The 22,038-nt window shown below is 35.7% G+C and overlaps 1 protein-coding gene across 5 annotated transcripts in view; it reads right to left on the reverse strand.

Moving 5' to 3' along the window:
• Positions 1–22,038, reverse strand: part of DDX60 (DExD/H-box helicase 60) — a 157,219-nt gene that overhangs the window by 115,871 nt on the left and 19,310 nt on the right. For all 5 annotated transcript variants that reach the window (XR_008625256.2, XR_008625255.2, XR_004671266.3 and 2 more), the window contains exons 7-14: positions 15,606–15,764; positions 13,586–13,744; positions 10,038–10,179; positions 8,953–9,108; positions 7,316–7,421; positions 6,743–6,858; positions 5,359–5,519; positions 2,252–2,507 (exon numbers count right to left, since the gene is read on the reverse strand). Coding sequence is in view for 2 of the 5 variants with exons in the window: in XM_034959384.3 (XP_034815275.3) it covers positions 2,252–2,507; positions 5,359–5,519; positions 6,743–6,858; positions 7,316–7,421; positions 8,953–9,108; positions 10,038–10,179; positions 13,586–13,744; positions 15,606–15,764 (1,255 nt within the window). In the remaining 3 variants the exon portion in view is untranslated. The remainder of the gene's footprint in view (positions 1–2,251; positions 2,508–5,358; positions 5,520–6,742; positions 6,859–7,315; positions 7,422–8,952; positions 9,109–10,037; positions 10,180–13,585; positions 13,745–15,605; positions 15,765–22,038) is intronic.

The following is a 22,038-nucleotide window of genomic DNA, read 5'->3' on the forward strand; positions in this document are numbered from 1 at the left end:
CTAGTAAAAATACAAAAATTAGCTGGGCATGGTGGTGTGTGCATGCAGTCCCAGATACTCGGGAGGCTGAGGCAGCAGAATAGCTTGAACCCAGGAGGCAGAGGTTGCAGTGAGCAAGATCACACCACTGCACTCCAGTCTGGTGACAGAGCGAGGCTCCATCTCAAAAACAAAACAACTACTGACTGAAGAGGCTCCATCTGCCAATGAAGAAGCTGCTGCCACATTTCTGGCAGAGTTGAAGAAGTTGGTTAGAAAGAAAGGATACCATCCAAAGCAAGGTTTTAATTGTGATGAAACCAGGCTCTTCTGGAAGAAGATGCCCAATAGAACCTACATTCATAAAAGTCCAAAGGAGGCACCAAGACATAAAACATGGAAGGACAGAGTAACCCTGGTACTAGGTGGCAGTGCTGCAGTGCATATAATAAAGACAGGCATAGCATACAGACTGAAGAAGACATACACTCTCAAAAACAAAAGCAAAAATTATCTTCTTGTGTTCTGGCAACATAATCAGAAAGTGTGAATGACAGCCAACATTTTTATGGAATGGTTCTACCAATGCTTCTTCCCAGAAGTGAAAAAATACTTGAAAGAGGAAAGCTTGGAATACTAGACAATGCACCTAGCCATCCCAAATTTGTTTTTGTTGAAAATGAAAACATTGAGATTGTATTTTTACCTCCAAATACAAACTCAGCACCTTGACTATGGCATCATTCAGTTTGTCAAAGCCACATACACCTGCCTGGTGTTTGATTACATTCAATCAGCAATTGATGCAGACCCTAATCTGGACATGATAAGCTGCTGGAAATTATTCACTATTGCTGATGCAATAACACTCACCAAAGATGCAACGGATTAATTAAACCCAAAAGCTATAAATGCCTGCTGGAAGAATTTATGGAGTAAAGTCCTGAGTGATTTTCGAGACTTCCTGGGGATCAATGGAGAAGTTAGGAAAATATTTCATGCAGCAAGACTGATTGATAGAGAGAGATTTGCCAACGTGTTTGATAAAGAAGTGAAACAACATATTGAAGTTCATTAGGAAATGTTAACAAATGAGGAAATGGAAGAACTTATTGAGTCATCTAGGGAGGAAGATGAAGAACCTGAAGCAGAACCTGACTTTGCTGAAGTGTTTCAAATTACATGGATATTAAAAGAAAAAATATGGAATACAATTCTCAGATGGAACACAGCATTAAAGTCACCCATACAATCACAAAAGAATGGCAACCTTCACAGAGACACTTTGATGAGTTAAAAAGTGACAACAGTGGCTGGGCGCGATGGCTCACGTCCGTAATCCCAGCACTTTGGGAGGCCGTGGCAGGTGGATCACAAAGTCAGGAGTTCAAGACCAGCCTGGCCAATATGGTGAAACCTCGTCTCTACTAAACATACAAAAATTAGCTGGGCATGGTGGCGTGCACCTGTAGTCCCAGCTACTAGAGAGGTTGAGGCAGAAGAATTGCTTGAACCTGGGAGGTGGAGGTTGCAGTGAGCTGAGATGGTACCACTGTACTCCAGCCTGGGTGACAGAGTGAGACTCCATCTCAAAAAAAAAAAAAAAAAGTGACGACAGTTACTGATAATGTTATTCTTCTAAAAGATTTCAGCAAAACTTTTTCAACCATGGAGGACCCCAATCATCAATATCGTCTGCTCCTAACATCAGTCATTCACTCCATCATGGCTTAATGACGCAAGGATCACCTGAAGCAGACGATCCTCCTTCTGTTGTATCATCAGAAGGTCAACAACAGCGTTCATCATTCACCTCACATCACCTCATCATGTAGCCATTTTATCATCTCACATTCTCACAAGAAGAAAAGGGTTGAGTATAGTACAATAAGGTATTTTGAGGAAGAGAGACCATATTTACATAACTTTTATTACAGTATATGCTTATAATTATTCTATCTTATTATTAGTTATTGTTGTTAATCTCTTACTGTACCTAATTTAGAAATTAAACTTTATCATAGGTATGTATGCATAGGAAAAAACAATATACATGGCATTTGGTACTATCCACAGTTTCAGGCAACCATTGTGGGTCTTGGAACATACCCCCGGCAGGTAGCGGGAAACTATTGTAAAGGTAATAATATATAAAGTAAGATAGTGCATGTAAGTCTTCTAATGCAAATTTCCAGTTAATAAATGGCAACTATCATCATTACATTTGTATTAATTCTCCAACTCACTGAAATAACAAAACAGAATCACATACCTTCTTCACTTCGGCAATGTTCTTTCCAGGCTTTCAAGCAAGCAGTTAACCCCACCATTTCAACCTGAAGTTTCACAGAGCTACTTTTACAGGATTTCAAAAAATCTTCCAGGCTCTTTATTCCAGAGTGTAAATTTTCTTTCAATTGCTCTTCAATAGAAAATGACAAAGCATTCCACTTTTGCTCTTCCTTTTGTTCTTCCTTGGCAAATAACCTTTTCTTATTCTCTCTAGTAATTATTTCAGCCTTGGTCTCCTGCCCCAAAGGAAAAAACATCTCTTAAAACAAGTTGAAAATATTCCAAGGTAACAGGTCATGAGTGAGACAATATTATGGGTGTATTGAAGACTTTGACCATCATCCCATTTTGAGTAGATGTGAAAAATTTCTTTTTTTCTTTTGGAAATTAAGCCTCTGTTAATTTATAACTTAGGACAATTTAATTTAGGGGGTGTAAAGGCTCTCTGTAGATAATTTTCTAGATTTCTGAGTGGTGTGGTTTGTAAATAAAACAGTAAATGTTGCCGGGCATGGTGACTGACACCTGTAATCCCAGCACTTTGGGAGGCTGAGGCTGGAGGATCACCTGAAGCCAGGAGTTTCAGACCAGCCTGGCCCACACGGTGAAACCTCTTATCTACTAAAAATACAAAAATTAGCTGGGCGTGGTGGCACGATCCTGTAGTCCCAGCTACTTGGGAGGCTGAGGCATGAGAATCCCTTGAACCTGGGAGGCAGAGGTTGCAGTGAGCCGAGATTGGGCCACTGCACTCCAGCCTGGGCGATGGAGCAGGACTCTGTCTCAGAAAAATAAAAAAAAGAAGAAGAAGAGTTAATGTCACAAAATCACAGACAAGAGACTGCCTCTCTTTTCATTTCTCCATGCTATGATATCTGCTGCTCTCTCTGGAATCGCCTGTCCTCTTCCATTCTTCCCACATCACCTCCCTGTTCTCTACTTGTTTACGATATTTCCTCCATGAAGCTTTCCCTGACTCTCCCAAGTTGAAGTCATGTATTCTTCCTCTGCTCAGACACCTATTGAAGCACACATTAACATAAACTGTAGTTGTAATTTCATTTGCCATTCCTCCTCTCTTGATTGAGATCCTTGAGACAGGAATGTGCCTTTGTTGTCTGCATGTCTCAAGCACAAAGCATTTAGTCCATAATGTTTGATGAGTGAATAAGGAAAGAGGAAGAAGAGGAGTGGATAAGAGGAACAACACAAATACAACTGATTTGCTCTTCCTCAATAAGCACTTCCAATTAACTTAAACATAGTATGGACCCACTTTTACTATGCTTTTACCAACCTGACTCATTAATCTACAAAGACAAATTAGAGAATTGTTGTATTAGCAAGAGGATTCCAACACATTTTCCACACTTCTGGTTGGTCACAAAATTAATATGTAAATGCCTGCCTATAATGAAGTCAATTTTAGTTGTCATCACTCTCTAAATTAGAAACAAATAATTCTAATCGATAATATTTGAGCTTTCCCAGTGTTTAGTCTTCCTAATTTGCTGTGTTGGGCCAATTTAGCATGGTTCTGTTTCAATAGTACAAGGGTTACCTTTGACCCTTTGCCATGCAGATTTTTCTATTTTCATACATTGTATTATGTAATAAGAATTTCTGCAAATTTACCATTTCATAACATCTCTCAAAACAACAACAACAAAAAAACTGAAAAGCAGTAGCCTTTTGTCACCCATAATAAAAAAGTAAATGTTTAATTAAGTAGTCTCACTGACAATACAATTGGCTATAAAAATGAAAAGGAGGAGAGAAACAATGATCACATAGTTGGGCTCAGAGAGGCTTCTCTTTGGCTCTTAAAACAAAAGATGGGACAGCCCAACTGCTTAAACTTTTGAAGCAGTTCAAGAATAGAGGCTTCACAGAACATGTGCGAACGTTTTAGAGTAATTTGTGATTATTTTTTGAAGTTATCCTGAGTAGAAAATACAAGAACTTTTTTGATAAGTCCTTGAACTGATGAACTACCTGTCTCTCGGAGTTCTGAAAATGTCCACTTAAGGCTTGACAAAGATATGCACATTTTCCTGATCTTGCCAAAATTTTCACAAAAGTAATTATTCAGAAGTGAAAATAAAAATATTTTTTGAGGTCTTTATATGTTCCATTCCTGATAACTTCACCACATTTATTTCAATTTGTTAAGGTGGATATGTGACAAATACCTTTATTTGTGATTGGTTTTGTTAAGTTGGTACTTTCTCTAATATACTAAAACCTTTCATCTTGAGAGAAACTTTTTGTGAAAATAAATGCCATTTCCAAAACCCCAACTTTGAGGCCACAGAAAGATACTAAAGCCTGATGAGTTTTCCATTTGTTTAAGATGGAAACCATTTATGACCTGCCTCTAAAGTCAAATAATCAGAAAATTCAGTTTTAAAATAAAAATATCTATACTTAGACATTAATGTTTCAGGAATTATCAACTGATAATTTTAGATCACAAACTATTAGTATTATTATTCCAGAAATAGATTGGAGCTTTCCTTATTTACTCCTTGTATTCCATCCCCAGTTACGTCTCCCAGGAAAAGAGTAGAAAAACGACATCCCAAGAAGGAAAAAGGTAAGGTTGCAGGAGTACAAGCCACACAGAAAGAGGAAATGGAGAGTTCTAACCTTCCACTCACAAAATGTGGTGGATTAACCAATCATTTAAATACTTTGGAAAAGTGTAAACACTCTTTATAATTTAGAAAAAAAGTAGATAAACATTTCATATCCATTTTTACTACCTATATGAAAAAGATTTTCACTGTCATTAATGAACAACTATACTTTTAACGTTAGTTTAAAATTTCTAAACTCAAAACTTTAGTCACTTAATTATTCTTCAAATAGATACATATGTTATTATGTATAGAATATCATTACAACTTTTTTATGCAGGTTAGGCTTTTTCAGCAAGAGGTAATAAGTAATCGTATATAAAAATATAAGCATCTATATATCAAGAAAAGGCATTATATAAAAAGAAACCACCAAAGGGATAACACATATCAACTTGAGAAAAGAAAAGGAAAATTTTTTTAATTGGATAGAATTTATAGAACCTACGTGTGCCTTTTTGCTCTTGGGCCCACTAAAATCCTTCTTTGACTTAATAGTTTGAGTCACGATGATTTTCGAAGAGACTGTTTCTAATGAATTCCCATAAAACCGTTGGAAAACATGATACTTTTGCACAGATCTAAGAACACGAGGGTCTCTAGATTTTTCTGAAAAAGAAAAGACTTAAAATGTAACTTTATTGTAGTTTTTCAATAGCATTCTCATCAATTCTTCATATTATTCCACATCCAGTAGTTAAATTAGTGGAAAAGCAATTTAATCTCATTATCTTTCTTAAAGAGAGAATGTAAAATCAAGTTATCTATGGATAATAATTCCTTTTCTTATTTAAAAGATAGAAGTGACAAAACACACTTTCATGGTCTACCTCCTAAATTAGGTATCAGGGTGCAACCAAAAAATGACGGATTCCAGTCATTACCTATGTCCTGTGCCCTGTAAATTAGTTTAAGAAGAAGGTAGAGGCAGAGTGAAGAAGACAACCATCTAAGATATTCTGACTTCTTGTATCACTGGATAGAAAAAATCCTTACTCCGGACCATAGCCACAGAGCCAGAGCCCAGAGCATGGCAGCTAAAATCGTAAAATTTAATAACATAAGATGCCCCCAAAGTCAAGATATGCCTTACTCCCTTATCTGCATAAAAACTGTAATACTCATAGTAATGAAATAACTAAGCTGATTAATTTTTCTATGTCTGTAACTATACATATCACACCAAACCACTCTGAAGCATGTTAATGGTTCATCTAAAGTATCCCCCCACACCTTGGTCATTATTTACATACCCAGATACTTCACAGGAGCATACTTGCTATGCCTACTCCTAGGTTATTCTCAGAGTAAGTTTTGTCAACTCTAACAGGGCTGGGGGTAAGCATAGGGATACAGAAAGTTGAGATGAAGACAAGATCCCAAATTCAGTCTCTGCTGATCCACTGTTAGTGGTTTCATGGGCCTCCTTCTGTAGTTTCAACCACTCTGAGCATGAAGGCAGATAGAATGCTGGTGCTTGTTACATGCAGCCAATCGGGTGTTATGAAACAGTTAAAATTGCTTGAAAGACTATGGTCTCAATATATATGACTCCAAGGAATACATACATTGCTTAAACTACAAACCATCTTTCCTTGAAACAACTTCTAGCACTTCCTCCTAAAACACATACATATCTACATACGTACGACTGTCAATAAAGAGAAAGAGAATTTTTCATTACCATCTTTCCCAATGCACATCTAAATATCTTGTAGACTCTTTTCATTCAAAAAAATTTAATTTGTGTCTTATGATAATTTTCCACTATAAAATAAGAGGCAGAGAGTAAAGTAGATTTAAATTTATGTCACTGGAGTCACAGAGCTTACCATCAAACTGACACCTGGACCTGTCATAATCATCACTCAGGGGTTTATGAGAATGCCAGTGCACAAGTTCATCAAATTCCTTTTGTTTAACCAGTGAAGTAACAATAGGATCATCACTGTGAGACAAAAAAAGGCATACTTTAAATTGCACACTTCCAAATATAACACAGCACAGATTTTATTTTATAATGTTTTTGAAAATCATAGTTCCCCTTCTTCTTTCTGCAATATGATGTGGGTGGTAGACTCCAAAGAGCAGTTTATTAGAGGTTTAATAAATCAAAATCTACTCCATGTCTCTAACAGTCCCATCAATATCAACTAATAGGCATTCACTAATTCATTAATTTAAAATATGCAGCTGTAGTGATTTATTCTAAGATTAAAAACTATACAGATTTTTACATAGTAATGGCCAAAAGGCATTGAAAATTTTGATTTTAAATTCATTATGTATTACAAACACATACTACATGTAATGTACTCTAATCGTCTGCATTTCAAATAATCCTTGTTGAGTAACTCATGTATTCCACACAAGTATTTATTGAGGCACAGTTTTTGGCCTTATACCTCTTTAGAAAAGGCAAATCTTTCAAAATATCTCCAGCAAATTTATCAACCACAAAAGATGACGTTGGAATAAAACCCAAATTGGTCACCATTTCATTGGAGCTGTCTGTAAACAAACAAAAAAAAAATTGAGACAAGGTCAAATGTAAAACTTTCAGACAGGAATATTACATATTATTTTCTAAAACTTCATATTAAAAACATTTTATATTAATCTTATTTACATGTATCAAGTTCAGCCCTTCTCATAAAGCTATTTCCCACAGTAAAACCCTTTGGAACACAGTAGAATATAAAGAATGAGACAGCATTTTGGCCTATATGTGGATATGCATGGGGGATGGGTGGGTGGATATGCATGGGGGATGGGTGGGTGAATGGATGCATGGATGGGTGGATGGATGGATGCATGGATGGGTGGATGGATGGATGGGTAAGTAGACAGATGACAGATGGATAAATCAGATAGGTAGGTAGATGGGAAGAAGAAAGGAAGGAGGGAAGAAAGGAAGGAAGGAAGGAAGGAAGGGAGGAAGGGAGGGAGAGAAAGGAAAGAATGAAAGAAAGAAAGAGAGAGAGAAAGAAAGGAGGGAGGAAGGAAGGATGGAGGGAGGAAGGAAGGAAAGAAAAAAGAAAAAGAAGGAAAGGAAGAAAAGCAAGCAAGCACACAGGGAGGGAGGGAGGAAGGAAGGAAGGAAAGAAGGAAGGAAGGAAGAAAGGAAGGAAGATAAAGAAAAATACCTATGCCTTCTATTTTCAAATGTGAATTCCTTTTATTATTCCTTATTATAAGACAAAGATTTTGACGACGGAAGCCTCAGAGATTATATATCTCTATACATATACATACACATATACAAAGACTTTCATGAAAATGAAATAAAAAAGAAGTAGGGAAAAATACAGATGGTAATGAAATTATTTGATATGATTACAGTATTCTCTTGAGTCCTCCTTGATTTTATACACACACACACACACACACACACACACACCACACGAGATAGATAGATAGATAGATAGATAGATAGATAGATAGATACATATTACATATCAAGTATATTATGATAATAGACAAATGAATGACTTTTTATTCTATTGAATGTCTGGTTCATGATTCCAGGTTAACCACCATTGCTCTGCCTGGGATCCTCCTAGTGCTCCCTGTGCCTGTGTTTGTCGGGATCCTTTCTTATTTAAGCCCCTGCAACTTGCTGCTTAAAAGAGGTGGAGAGCCAATGTGGCCTTCCCTAAATTTTTCAGTCCCTAGGATGTTTTGAGCTTAGCTATAATGATATAAAAAGATGTTTGGTGTCTCTTATTCAGCATCTCAAGTGCTTTACACAAAGAGATTTTTCTGTGGACCTATAACTGCCATATTGCTGGAAATGGAAGTCATATATATCTGGCTGTGTTTTTTAATTGAAACAATATTAATTATAAGCAAAATGTAAATCTTCAAAATTATAGTCACAGCATACCACTCCAAGGATATAAGAATAAAGGTAATTTATTTTTATTATTAAAATTCAAGTGCCAGAAAATTATTTATACTTGCAGCACTGAATTAGTGGTGTTTCCTAAACACTTTCAGAGGAATAATGCTTTCATTTCAGATTAATTTAGAAATTTATTACCTTTGATTGGTGATGGTTTCTTTTCAAGAAAACAAACTTTTGTTGTTCTCAGAGGAAATGGCTGTCCAACCTCAAAGTCTCTGACCAACTTTGATACGGTATTCCAGAGATATTCATAATCTTTCATAATGGTATCTCCCAAATTCAAATGTAGGCCTACATAACAATTAAAAACACTAAATACTAGAAGCCATTCACTCCCACACAAAGAATCATTAGTCACATTTTAAGTAAATTCATGGAATTCTGAAATACTTTCCACATAGTGAAATTTTTAGTGAGTTCCACACTGGACATAAATGAAAATGGTCACTAGTGTTGACTATGAGATACAGATTGTAAAGTTTATCTTGTTTTTATTGTTAATAACTAAGTATTAAATTTGTAAGTACATTAACCCACAAACGCATCGTGAACATTTAACTACTCTTTAAGGTAATAAAAATGTTATGCCACACATAACTTTACAACCAACAAAACAGAATAAAAACTTTAGTTTTTGAGAGATGAGAAAACTGGTAAAGAACATGAAGGAACCACATCACAGTGGTCAAAGCTTCAATAATGTTCAATCAGTTAGAGTTCTGTCCAAATATGTTTTTGTTTTTTTTTTGTTTGCTTTTACTATTAGGAAACATCAGAAATCTTACCCTAAGAAAAGATTTTAAAGAAAGAAAAACAAATTACATATAAAAATATATAAATTAGCCTTATCTTTTGGAAAAAAATAAATTTTCTAAATATCTCAATAGTAGTGAAATAATTAAATTAATTAAACTTTATGAAGAAATATTATGCATGCATTTAAATGAAAAGTTCAACTTTTGAAATTAACTGAAAATGCTGGACACGCAAACATATATTTTCTCCTGAAATACTTTTAATGTAATATTAAGTGAAAAACATATTTTAAAATACAGCATTCCCTCTGATTGCAACTAAAATATTACATACATATGTGAACAAAGATGAAAATAATTGCTATGTTATATGTTGGAAGTACAGAAAAATTATTTTGTAGTTTTAAATTCCTTATAAAGTTTATCTGTGGATGGAAGTATGATTATAATATACTGAGACGGTACCTTTTACATTTTCATTTTCATAGTAAAAAGCAATATTCTTCAACAAAAGCTCATCATTTAAGTCAGAAAGGTGAATTAAATTCAGATTCCAAAATTCAAAAGTATGTATATTTCTTAAGATGAAATATTCACACCACTTTTTCTGAAAATTGAAAAGAAAACCAAGTTATTGGCAATATTCATATTAGCAATAAACTATAGGGTTCATATGCTTCTGAACTGAAAGGCAGTGGGCAGGATCGTTCCAATCCTTGTTAATGCAAGCCCATTCAGGCTGGGTAATGGTGAATGCTTTACACCTTAAGGAATTAAAGCATAAAATAAAATAAAAACTGATTCAAAAGTGCATTCTGTATAGTTCTTTATCCTGAATCAAGGAAATCTGCATTTGACTCTTAAAATAGTGTTTTTCTCACACTGTTACCCACAGATAGAATTCCAAAGCTACAGAAATACTTCTGCTTTGAAATGTGCTTCTGTTCTTTATTTAGATTTTAATATGTTCAGATTCAACTTTCAGGTCAAAAGAGCATTTAAAAAAATGTGTTTGAGTGTTCAGGGACCTAGAAGATGCTGAATCCTTCAAACTCTTAAGATTCCCATCCACCTACCTGGTTGGTCTCCATGCTTCAAGATTCAGAGTAAATCTCATGGAATGATCCCTTCTATGATTTGCTTAGTTGCTTTCTCAAGAGGCCTCAAGAAATGTCAAAAATTCCTTTTATTTTGAAAATATTAGGGGCTACCTGAAATTACACTTCAAGCTACAGAGTGTTACCAAAAATCAGGCATGGACTATGGGAAAGGCAGGAAGGTTGGCTGACTATGGGCTGATCAGCTGTTACTCCATAGGGCATATATTTGGAAGCTGGACAGAGTGAAGTCAGATCTCAACTTGATCATTCATTAGCTGTGCTCATGGACCACATAGCTGAGTCCAAGTTTTTCCTTTGCAAAATGAGGACATAAGAGGATCGTTGTTATGTCTAATTAAAGACTAATGTTTTCTATTAGGTAAAGTACAACCTAGACCTTAGTCTCTTAATTATGATCAACAGTGAGCTCCGTTTCATTAAAACCAATGTATTTTCAGTCCTCAACCTATTACAATCCTCTATAGCAGCTGATACTATTAACCACATCCACAATTTGAACTGCCCAGTTCCTTTGACCTTCAGGACAACCCATTCTCCTTGATTTTATTCCCAGCTATCTAAGTAGTTCCTTCTCAGTATCTTTTGCCACTGTCTCAACCCATACTTAAGTGTTTAATATTGGAATATTTGAACTCCCTGTCCTCAGCTCTCTTAACATATCTCTCTTCCAAAATAATTTCATCTCTTAGCATAGCATCAATTAACATCCACAGGGTAACAATTCCTAAACTTTTAACTCCAGCCCATTCCACCCTTCTAAGTCCAAAACATTATTTCAAATTGTTTACTAGATATCTCCATGTGGACATTGCATTGGCACTTAGAACTCAGTATTTCCAAAAAAGAAACTCATGATCCTTCCCCACTAACGTGCCCTTCATACAATGACGGCATCCCCACAAATGCTCAAGCCTGGGGTCTAGGAACTATTTGACTCCTTCCTTTCCCTCATTACCCATACTCAATCACTAAACTTGTCATTCTTCACCTTAAATAACTCTTAAAATTGCCCACTGCTATTCATCCCTACTTACCTCTCACTGGTCCCTGGCACCATCAACACTTACATGACTGAGGTAATAGCCACCTAATTTCCCCAAGTCCCCCCTGTTTTGCCTCTACAATGCACTCTCTGCATTGCAAGCCAGGGAAAGTTTCTGCAAATGCAAGTGCCACTCATCCATTTGAAACCACCCAGTGAATCCTCATTGTGCTTCTATCAAGTTACATCTCTATTTTCTTAACAGGGCCTACAGAATCCTACGTGACTTGTCTCTTGCCCGCCTCTTCAGCTTCATCACTTTCCCATATTTTTGCTACCCCTGCTGTGATAGATGTATCTCAGTTCCTTGGTTATGCCATCCTCGGGATAATCACACATGCTGCTTCATGCCCTAGAATCCAGTTTCATCCTCTCTGCATCCTGCTAACTCCTTCTATTCCTCCAGGACTTGGGTCACTTCACTTCTCTTCATTTCTTTCTGTTTTTTGTTTTTTTTTTTTTTTTTTTTTTTCAGACGGAGTCTCACTCTGTCACCCAGGCTGGAGTACAGTGGTGCGATCTCGGCTCACTGCAAGCTCCGCCTCCTGGGTTCACACCATTCTCCCGCCTCAGCCTCCCGAGCAGCTGGGACTACAGGTGCCTACCACCACGCCTGGCTACTTTTTTTTTTTTTTTTTTTTAGTAGAGACGGGGTTTCACCATGTTAGCCAGGATGGTCTTGATCTCCTGACCTCATGATCCACCCGCCTCGGCCTCCCAAAGTTCTGTGATTACAGGTGTGAGCCACCGCAGCCGGCCTGTCTTCATTTCTTAAGAAACACCATCGTTTTCAGACTACGTTGGATCTTTTTATTATCAGATTATAAAGCATTCTATGATTCCGTCTTCATAATTACTTTTAAAATTTAATATCTGTCTTCTGTGAAAAATGTAGGTCTATGAAGGGGTTGGAGTGGGAAGGGTAAATATGTTTTTATTTTTCTCACTCTATCCCAGTGATTATCACAATGCACTAAATGTTTGTGGACTGGCTTCCTAGTTAATCGGTCATAAAATACTTTCCTTGAACATTTTCAGTATATGTATAATGATCCTTAAAAAAAGTTCATGCCAATTGATCCTTTAATCCCATTTCTAGCTCTCAAGCCAAAATCAATAACCTCAAATTAAAGGAAAAGGCTTATACACAAAGAGAATAACAACATCTATAATACAACCATCAAAGTCTTCTTAATATTCCATAATAGAGAAATGGGTAAGTAAACCATGGTACTAAAAGATAACTAGTAGCCATTAAAAATGATACTAATATTGTGAAAGAAAATAGAAAAACATGAAAAAATATATGTATATATAGAGTTCCAATATAAGAAACAATAAAACATCAGAAAAATCTATGCATTTAAAATAAAAAGAATAAACCAAAATGTTAACAGTTATCCTTATTGATTAAAATGGTAGGCCTCCGGGGAAGTTTTTCTTCTGTTTTTGCTTCTGTTTCTCTAAAGTATCCAAATTGTCTCTAAATATTCTCTATAACAGTTGAAAGTAATAAACTACGAAACTGTTTCTTCAGTTCCTCTTAAGAGCAGACCACAGTGATCACCAACCATCAACTATAGTTGGTAACACAAAAACCTGACCTTGGCAGAGATTTAACAAAGGAAAAATAGAGAGGCTTTTTCCTTAGGTTAGATATATATCATGCTATTTGTTAGTTCTCCTAAACATAGATGTTGAAATTGGAAAGTGATTGATGTAGCCCATTAAACTTTTATAGCCCCCAAGGGGCTAATAGTAGTCCCACATAAGAGAATTTTGAAAGTTATTGTAGTTTCTATCAAACATTCAAAACACAAAAATAGTAAACTAATAAAGAGTACATTTACCATTTGTAATAAAGGCTTCATGTCCTCAGCCCAATGGGAAGTGATGACTCTAGCACAAGCTCTTTGAGAAAGAGGCAGATGGAGTAGAAAAACCACAGTGAGACAATGCAGTTTACACAAATCTTCCATCTCCTGCAGGGTTAAGCAATTACTGTTCACCTGAATAAAGTAAAGAAGGTATAAGCCAGAGAACAGCAGGGTGTGACATTGCATAATAAGCATCTAGGACCACAAAAGCTGGCAGCTACCTTTGCTGTTCAGGAATCATGAATTATTCCTTTCTTTCTCTTTTTTTTTTTTTTTTTTTGAGACAGAGTTTTGCTCTTTCACCCAGGCTGGAATAAAGTGGCCCAATCTCAGCTCACGGCAACCTCCAACCCAAGGTTCAAGTGATTCTCCTGCCTCAGCCTCCCGAGTAGCTGGGATTATAGATACCTGCCACCATGCCCAGCTAATTTTTGTATTTTTAGTAGAGGCGTGGTTTCACCATGGCCAGGCTGGTCTCGAACTCCTGACCTCAGGTAACCCACCTGCCTCGGCCTCCCAAAGTGCTAGGATTACTGGTGTGAGGCACCATGCCCAGCTGAATTATTACATTTTTCATTCTACATTTTTTAAGACTTTCCTTTTCTTTATAACATAAACTGTACTGCATTTATACAGATGTGAGGTAAGTGGAATGGGAAGCTGCCGGCTTAATCGCATTTAAAATAAAACATTTTTCAGGATTTTTAGTTAAGCGAAACTCTACATGAGCTGATCGAGCAACTAATAAAGTCGTAATTTCACAGGACTCTACGCTGATGGAGCCACGCCTTAAATGCTCTATCCCATCCAAGGCATCATATTTTTAAATAATATTGAAAATTACCAGGGCGAGGACACCAGGATGGTAATATATCTGAAAAACCTGCCCTGTGAGAACACGGGTAAAGAAGTGGACACATCTGATATGGGACAAGAACGTCATAGCTATCTTCAAACATTTGCAGGGCTATCAACAAAGCAAGTGTAAGATTTCATCAGGGCACCTCCAGAAGGCCAAATAGAGTCTAATCATTAGAAATTCCAGAGAGGCAGATTTGACTTAGTATCATTTTTGTGAGAATGATTTAAAATACTATGTCTAGTTATGAAGAAATGTTTCACTAAAAATATATTCAATCTGATAATTGGAAAAACAATTATAAGGATGCTAAGTAAAAGATAATGAGCCCTGAATATTTCTGAAATGTTCAGAAATTTCATTTCTCTTTAATAGAAACCTTTAGCCAAGAATCCCCCAGGAGGTAGATTGTATACAGAATAGTATGTATACGCATGCATCTGAGTGTGTAAGTGTGTGTGTATGTGTAAACATGCACACCCATAAGCACATATACTTAGAGACAACTGTATATTGGGAAAGAAAACAGATTGGCCAACAGATTCTTAATGGACCCTATTGGCCATAAAGAAAGTTAAAAACTTTAGTATCTCTCCAGCTAGGATGATGCCAAGACACTACAGCAGGAATGTTCTTTCAAAAGACACTTTGATATTGTGGAACTTGCACAAGATGGACCGGAGTTCAATCCACATTGCTATTTAGTACGTTTGGTTTGAAAAATGTTACCTGGACTATTTGAACTTCAGTGTTCTCATAGGTGAAATGGGAATACTAATGCCTTTCTCACAATGCTGTTGTGAGGATTTAATGGCACAATGCATACAAAAAGCCCAAAACATACTAGCATATTAGGTCTCCACCAAGTGCTAATATCCTGTCTTGTTTCATTTTCTTTTGGATGATTTAGACTAAATATATACTAAGTGAAACATGCACATAGTAGAACATTAAATCACTTATTGGCACAATAAGTGTTTCCTGATAGACACAAATTTCAGTTTTATTTTCTGAAGTTTATATAAATAAGAGAAAAACATGAAGTACCAAATAGAGGAAATGAAAGATACAAATCAACAAAATTTCAAATGTGGAGAGAAATAGTATTTCTCAGTAAAGTTATAACAACCACACCTGTTGGATCTCAGTTTCCTGACCAGAGGAGGGCTCTCTGTTTCCTAAAAAGCGACGGTACATTCTCAAAGATAATGAGCATGAAGTAACACAAAAGACACGCCGAATGTCAGATCCTTCTGGCCAGACTTGTGTAAGCAGAGATACAGTCTCGTGTGCCTGTCAAAGAAAAAAATTGTAATGTGTCATGCTATTTAGAAAAATATTTTTATTTGTAAGTGATCTTACTAGTGGGTACTACTAGGCTTAATACATGTGTGACAAAATAATCTGTACAACAAACCCCCATGACACAAGTTTACCTCCATAAAAAACCTACACATATACCCCTGAACTTAAAGTTAAAAAAATGAAATAATAAAATTTTTCTGAGATGAAAGGAAACTTGTGTACATAGAATAAAAGAGCTCACTGTATAACAAGAGAAACAATGAAATTAGATCCTCATACCATATACAAAAAGCAACTCAAAATGGATTAAAGACTTACATACAAGACTTGAAAGTGTAAAACTACTAGAAGAAAACATAGGAGGAAAGCTCCACAACATTGGTCTGGGCAATGATATTTTGGATACGGCCACAAAAGCACAGGCAACAAAAGCAAAAACAGCCAAATGGGATGGCATCAAAGTAAACATCTTCTGCACAGCAAATGAAAGAGGCAGTCCACAGATTTTGCAAACGATACATTTATTTATTTATTTATTTATTTATTTATTTAGAGACAGGGTCTCACTCTATCACGCAGACTGGAGTGCAGTGGCCCAATCTCAGCTCACTGCAATCTCTGCCTCCCAGGCTCAAGCGATTCTCTTGCCTCAGCCTCCCAAGTAGCTAGGATTACAGGCATGTGCCACTACTGCCAGGCTAATTTTTGTATTTTTAGTAGAGATGGGATTTCACCATGTTGGCCAGGCTGGTCTCAAACTAATCACCTCAAATGATCCACCCACCTAGGCCTCCCAAAGTGCTGGGAATTCAGGTATGAGCCACCACGCCCAGCCAAACTATACATTTAATAAGGAGTTAAGAACTAAAGTATAGAAACAATTCAAACTCAATAGTAAGAAAACAAATAATCCAATTTAGAAATAGACAAACGACCTGGACAGACATTACTAAAAACACACAAACAAACAAAAAACCCAACGGCCAATAGGTACATGAAAGATACGCTCAGCGTTAATAATTATACCAATCATTAGGCAAATGCAAATTAAAACTACAATGAAATACCACCTCACATCTGTCAGAAGGGCTTTTATCAAAAAGATGAAAGATAACAAGTGTCAGAGAGGAAATAGCGAAAAGAGAACTCTAATACATTGTTGGTAGGAATGTAAATCAGTACAGGCATTATGGAAAACGATATGAAGCTTCCTCAAAAAACTAAAATTAGAACTATCATATGACCCAGTAATCCCACGTCTGGGTATGTATCCAAAGGAACCAAAATTAGTATGGTTAAAGCAAACTAAATATGGCTGGAGAAGGACTTCGTACTTCTATATTTGAATCCTTGTGGATGAATTGCAACGTAACTTAATAGGTAGACAAGATTGAAAACCTAGTTTAGGAGTATGTTCTTGTAACAGTCGCTGTCTTGGCCAATCCCTTACTTCAATCACTCATACACTGCTGAGCGTTCAAACTGTGTTCAAATAAGGCAAATGCAGAGTTGTACCCAATCCAGCTATTCTGTACCTCACTTCTGATTCCCATACGTCACTTTACATTTTTTGTCTATAAGTTTGTTCAGACCATGAGGCACCCCTGGAGTCTCTCTGAATCTGCTGTGATTCTGGAGGCTGCCTGATATGTGAATCGTTCATTGCTCAATTAAACTCCTTTAAATTTAATTCAGCTGAAGTTTTTCTTTTAACAGTATTTTGAAGGTATATCTGCACTCCCATGTTCATTGACACATTGTTCACAACAATCACTTAGGATCAACCTAAGTGTTTATCAACAGATGAACGGACAGTGAAAATGAGGTATATATACACAATGGAATACTATTGAGCATTTAAAACAGGGGGAAATCCTGTCATTTTCAACAACATGAATGAATCTGGAGGATATTATGCTAGGTGAAATAAGCCAAGACAAAGAGACAAATACCAAATGATCTCACTTATATGTAGAATCTAACGAAGTTGAACTCATAGAAATAGAGAAGAGAAACTCTTCTCTTCAGAGGGTGAGGGGAGAAACGGAGACTTGCTGACCCAAGGGTACAAACTTTCAGATAAAAGTGGAATGGGTTTTGAGATGTATTATACAGCAGGATGACTACAACCAAAAATAATGTCATATATTTCAAAATAAGTGCATAAATTTCAAATGTCTCACAATAAAAAATGATAGGTAAGCAAGGTGATCGATATGTTAATTAGCTCCATGTAATCATGTCACATTGTATACATATATCAAAACAAAACATTGTACTTCATAAATATATAGTTATGATGTGTCAATCAAAAATATTTTTTTAATTTAAAATTTTTAAAAAGAATAGAAACTATTTAAAAGATATGAACTACCTAAGGGGACAATTTTCTGAAAACAGGTTTGGGAAAGAAAAGGAAGCTTTAAAAAAGGAAGAAGTATCCTTTGGCAATTAAGTGGCGAAAGGGTAAAAGAAGACAAAGAAGAATTTGAGGGCTCTGCAAGTCAGAAGAAAAGCAGGTAATTTGAAGACCCAAAACCACTCACCCACTACCAAACAAATAAATGAACAAACTAACAAAAACCCTACTAACATGCCTGGATTCTGACAAGCTAGCAGAAAAAGATAACATTAAATTAAATTATATTAAATTAATTGGATTGGATTAAATCGAATTAAAGTATCTTGTAACAAACCTCAGTATCATTAAAATGAAAAGAAAGTACACAGAGAGCTATTACAAAAAATAATAGCAGGAAAAAAAATTCACACAAATTGTGTGAAAAAATCTCATCATTATCTCCAAAAGTAATAATATCAGCAATTATAAAGCAGAAGAAACCTCTAAGTCTACATTCTAAATATGGATATACTCAAACAAGCATTCGAACATACAAAAAATGATCTTTTTTTTTTTTTTTTTTTTGAGATGGAGTCTCACTCTGTCGCCAGGCTGCAGTACAGTGGCATGATCTGGGCCCACAGGAACATCCACCTCCTGGGTTTGGCAATCTCAGCTCATTGCAACTGCCATCTCCAGGTTCACGTGATTCTCCTGCCTCAGCCTCCCAAGTAGCTGGGACTACAGGCATGCACCACCACGCCCGGCTAATTCCTGTATTTTTAGTAGAGACGGGGTTTCACCATGATGGTGAGAATGGTCTCAATCTCTTGACCTTGTGATCCACCTACCTTGGCCTCCCAAAGTGCTGGGATTACAGGCATAAGCCACCACGCCCAGCCAAAAAACGATCTTTATTCAGCAACTGATAAACCAAAAACAGAGCTGGAAAGAAAGAAAGAAAGAAAGAAAGAAAGAGAGAGAGAGAGAGAGAGGGAGAGAGAGAGAGAGAGGGAGAGAGGGAGAGAGAGAGAGAGAGAGAGAGAGAGAGACAGAAAAAAGAGACAATAAATAATTAATTCCGCAAAATAATCATAGAAAAATGCAAAGCTATGCAGAAATAAAGAATAAGTTACAAGATGCCCAAAGGAGAATAATCTCAATAAAATTTAATGAAGACAGGTAAGAAAACAACCAAATGACATAAAATAAAAACCAAAAAAGGTCAGAAAAATAATAGTGGAAATGAAAGAAAAATATTTGTATCATCGCACATCTTATCAAAAACAAAACTGGGCCAGGCGCGGTGGCTCATGCCTATAATCCCAGCACTTTGGGAGGCTGGGGCCAGGAGTTCGAGACCAGCCTAGAAAACATGACAAAAACTCATTTCTAATAAAAATACAAAAATTAGCCAGGTGTGGTGGCACAGGCCTGTAGTTCCAGCTACTCGGGAGGCTGAGGTGGAAGAATTGCTTGAATCAGGGAGGCAAGGAGGTTGCTGTGATCACATCACTGCACTCTAGCTTGGGCAATAGAACAAGACTCTGTCTCAATGAAAAATAATAATAAATAATAAAATAATAGTAATAATGATAATTTAATAAGAAAATTAATATTTTTAAAATAATAATCCAAGAAAACCCACTATACACAATAAATGAGTGCTAATGGATACTGAGAAAAATTAAAACTTCAGAAACCAGATAGTGAAAGGTAAAATGAGGAAACAGAGAATTGAGATTATTCTTTTTATAAAAATGGTACAGCATGGTAATTACAAACGTAATTACCATAACGAAACATGTAAAACAGCCCAAAATTTAAAATTGTTTAAGTAAAATAACAAAGAATACACATATCATAAAGAAACTTAACAAACACACCAGAATACAAATGCCTATAATATATTATAGAATCAAGACCAAACGTATCAGTCATAACAGTAAATGTGAGACTTACCTATAAAAGAAAAAATAATTTCAACTTGCACCACATTCCATGTACAAGACACACAACTAAAACAAAGTGATTCAGAAATACTAAAAATAAAGGAATGGACATAATTCTATCAGGTAAATGGAAACTAAAAGAGAGCAGAAGTTAGTATCTTTATATTGGGCTAAGTAGAATTCAAACTCAAAAGCATTACATGTGAAAAAGAAAAGCAGTCTTTTATTCTAAAAGCCATAATCTATAATGAAAAGATAATCCTTATGAAAAATTATCCAACATATGCATGGCAACCAACTTTGTGAAACAAAAATGACAAAAGATAAAAGAAACTCTATAGAGAAACTCACCTATAATAACAAATTTTAATACACAAGAGAGACAGCTGGACAAAAAAATAAGTTAAGGGATAAAAGACAAACCACCATAATCAACAGAGTAGACCTTATGAATCAAACTACACTGTGGTGATAGGGAATCTTCATTTGTCTTAAACGTCCCCAGCACATCCATAAAAATTAACTATATGTTAACATCTTCATAATACAATAAAGGTAGTGGAAAAAAAAAAAGAAATTTAAAAAATCATGAACGTAGCCGGGCACGGTGGCTCATGCCTGTAATCCCAGCACTTTGGGAGGCCAAGAAGGGCAGATCACAAGGTCAAGAGATTGAAACCATCCTGGCCAATTTGGTGAAATCCCGTCTCTACTAAAAATACAAAAATTAGCTGGGCTTGGTGGCATGAGCCTGTAGTCCCAGCTACTCAGAAGGCTGAGGCAGGAGAATTGCTTGAACCCAGGAGGTGGAGGATGCAGTGAACCGAGATTGTGCCACTGCACTCTGGCCTGGCGACAGAGCGAGACTGTCTCAAAAAAAAAAAAAAAAAAAAAAAAAAAATCACAAACGTGCTTTAATCTGGAACTTAAAAACATTTCTATTCAGTCAAACTTGGGTGAAAGGAAATACAAACTAAAATTACAGAATTTATTTTTTTAGTGACAAAAACAATTTACAGCACAATCTATGGGATATATTTAAAGCAGTGATTCAGAGGAAAGTTTATTTCACTAAATATGTTTAACAATAAAAATAAACGAATTTTAAAAATGAGTAAGTTCCCAGCCCCCCCAAAAATCTAAAAAGAAACAACAACATAAAAACCAAAAAAGTAAGATGAAAGAAAGCACAAAATAAATTAAAAAATCAACAGATCTCATTAATAAATCAAAATTCTTGGTTTTAAATAACTTAAACACAGACAAACCACTAGCTAACTTGATCATAAAAAAAAACCAAGAGAACTCACAAATACACAAGATAAAAACTAAAAGGGAAAGTAATTATTGAAACAAGATAAATCACAAAAGCCTACTTCACAAAGTTCTATGCAAATAGACTTGAAAACTTAAGTGAAATAGATAATTTTCACAGAAGAATAAATTACTAAATTTGACCCCATTAGAGTTAACAAGCCCAAAGAAGTCCATTGCCATGGAAGAAATACAGAAAATTAAGAAACTACCCCACAAAAAAGCACCAGGACTATATGGCTTCACAGGAGATTTCTATCAGATCTTCAAAGACTAGATAATCCCAATGATCTACACATTATTTCACAATATTGAAAAAGAGGAGAAGACATTCTAATCTTTTTTATGAAGAACATATCACACTGACATCTAACCAGATAAAGGCAATTAAAAGAAACAAAATTACAGAAATATCATTCATGCATACTGATGCAAAAATTCTAAACAAAATGTTAGTAAACAGAATCCAACACCATATTAAGAAGTAATAAACTACGACTAAGTTGGATTTATTCCAGTAATACAGAGTTGCTTCAATACGGGGAAAATCATTAATACCCTATACAATACTAATAAAACTGAGGAGGAAAAATCGTATAATTATATCCATAATTTTAATAAACATTCATGCATTCATGATAAAAACACTCAAGCA

The sequence above is a fragment of the Pan paniscus genome, chromosome 3, assembly GCF_029289425.2.
Source record: "Pan paniscus chromosome 3, NHGRI_mPanPan1-v2.0_pri, whole genome shotgun sequence".
Taxonomy (NCBI): domain Eukaryota; kingdom Metazoa; phylum Chordata; class Mammalia; order Primates; family Hominidae; genus Pan; species Pan paniscus.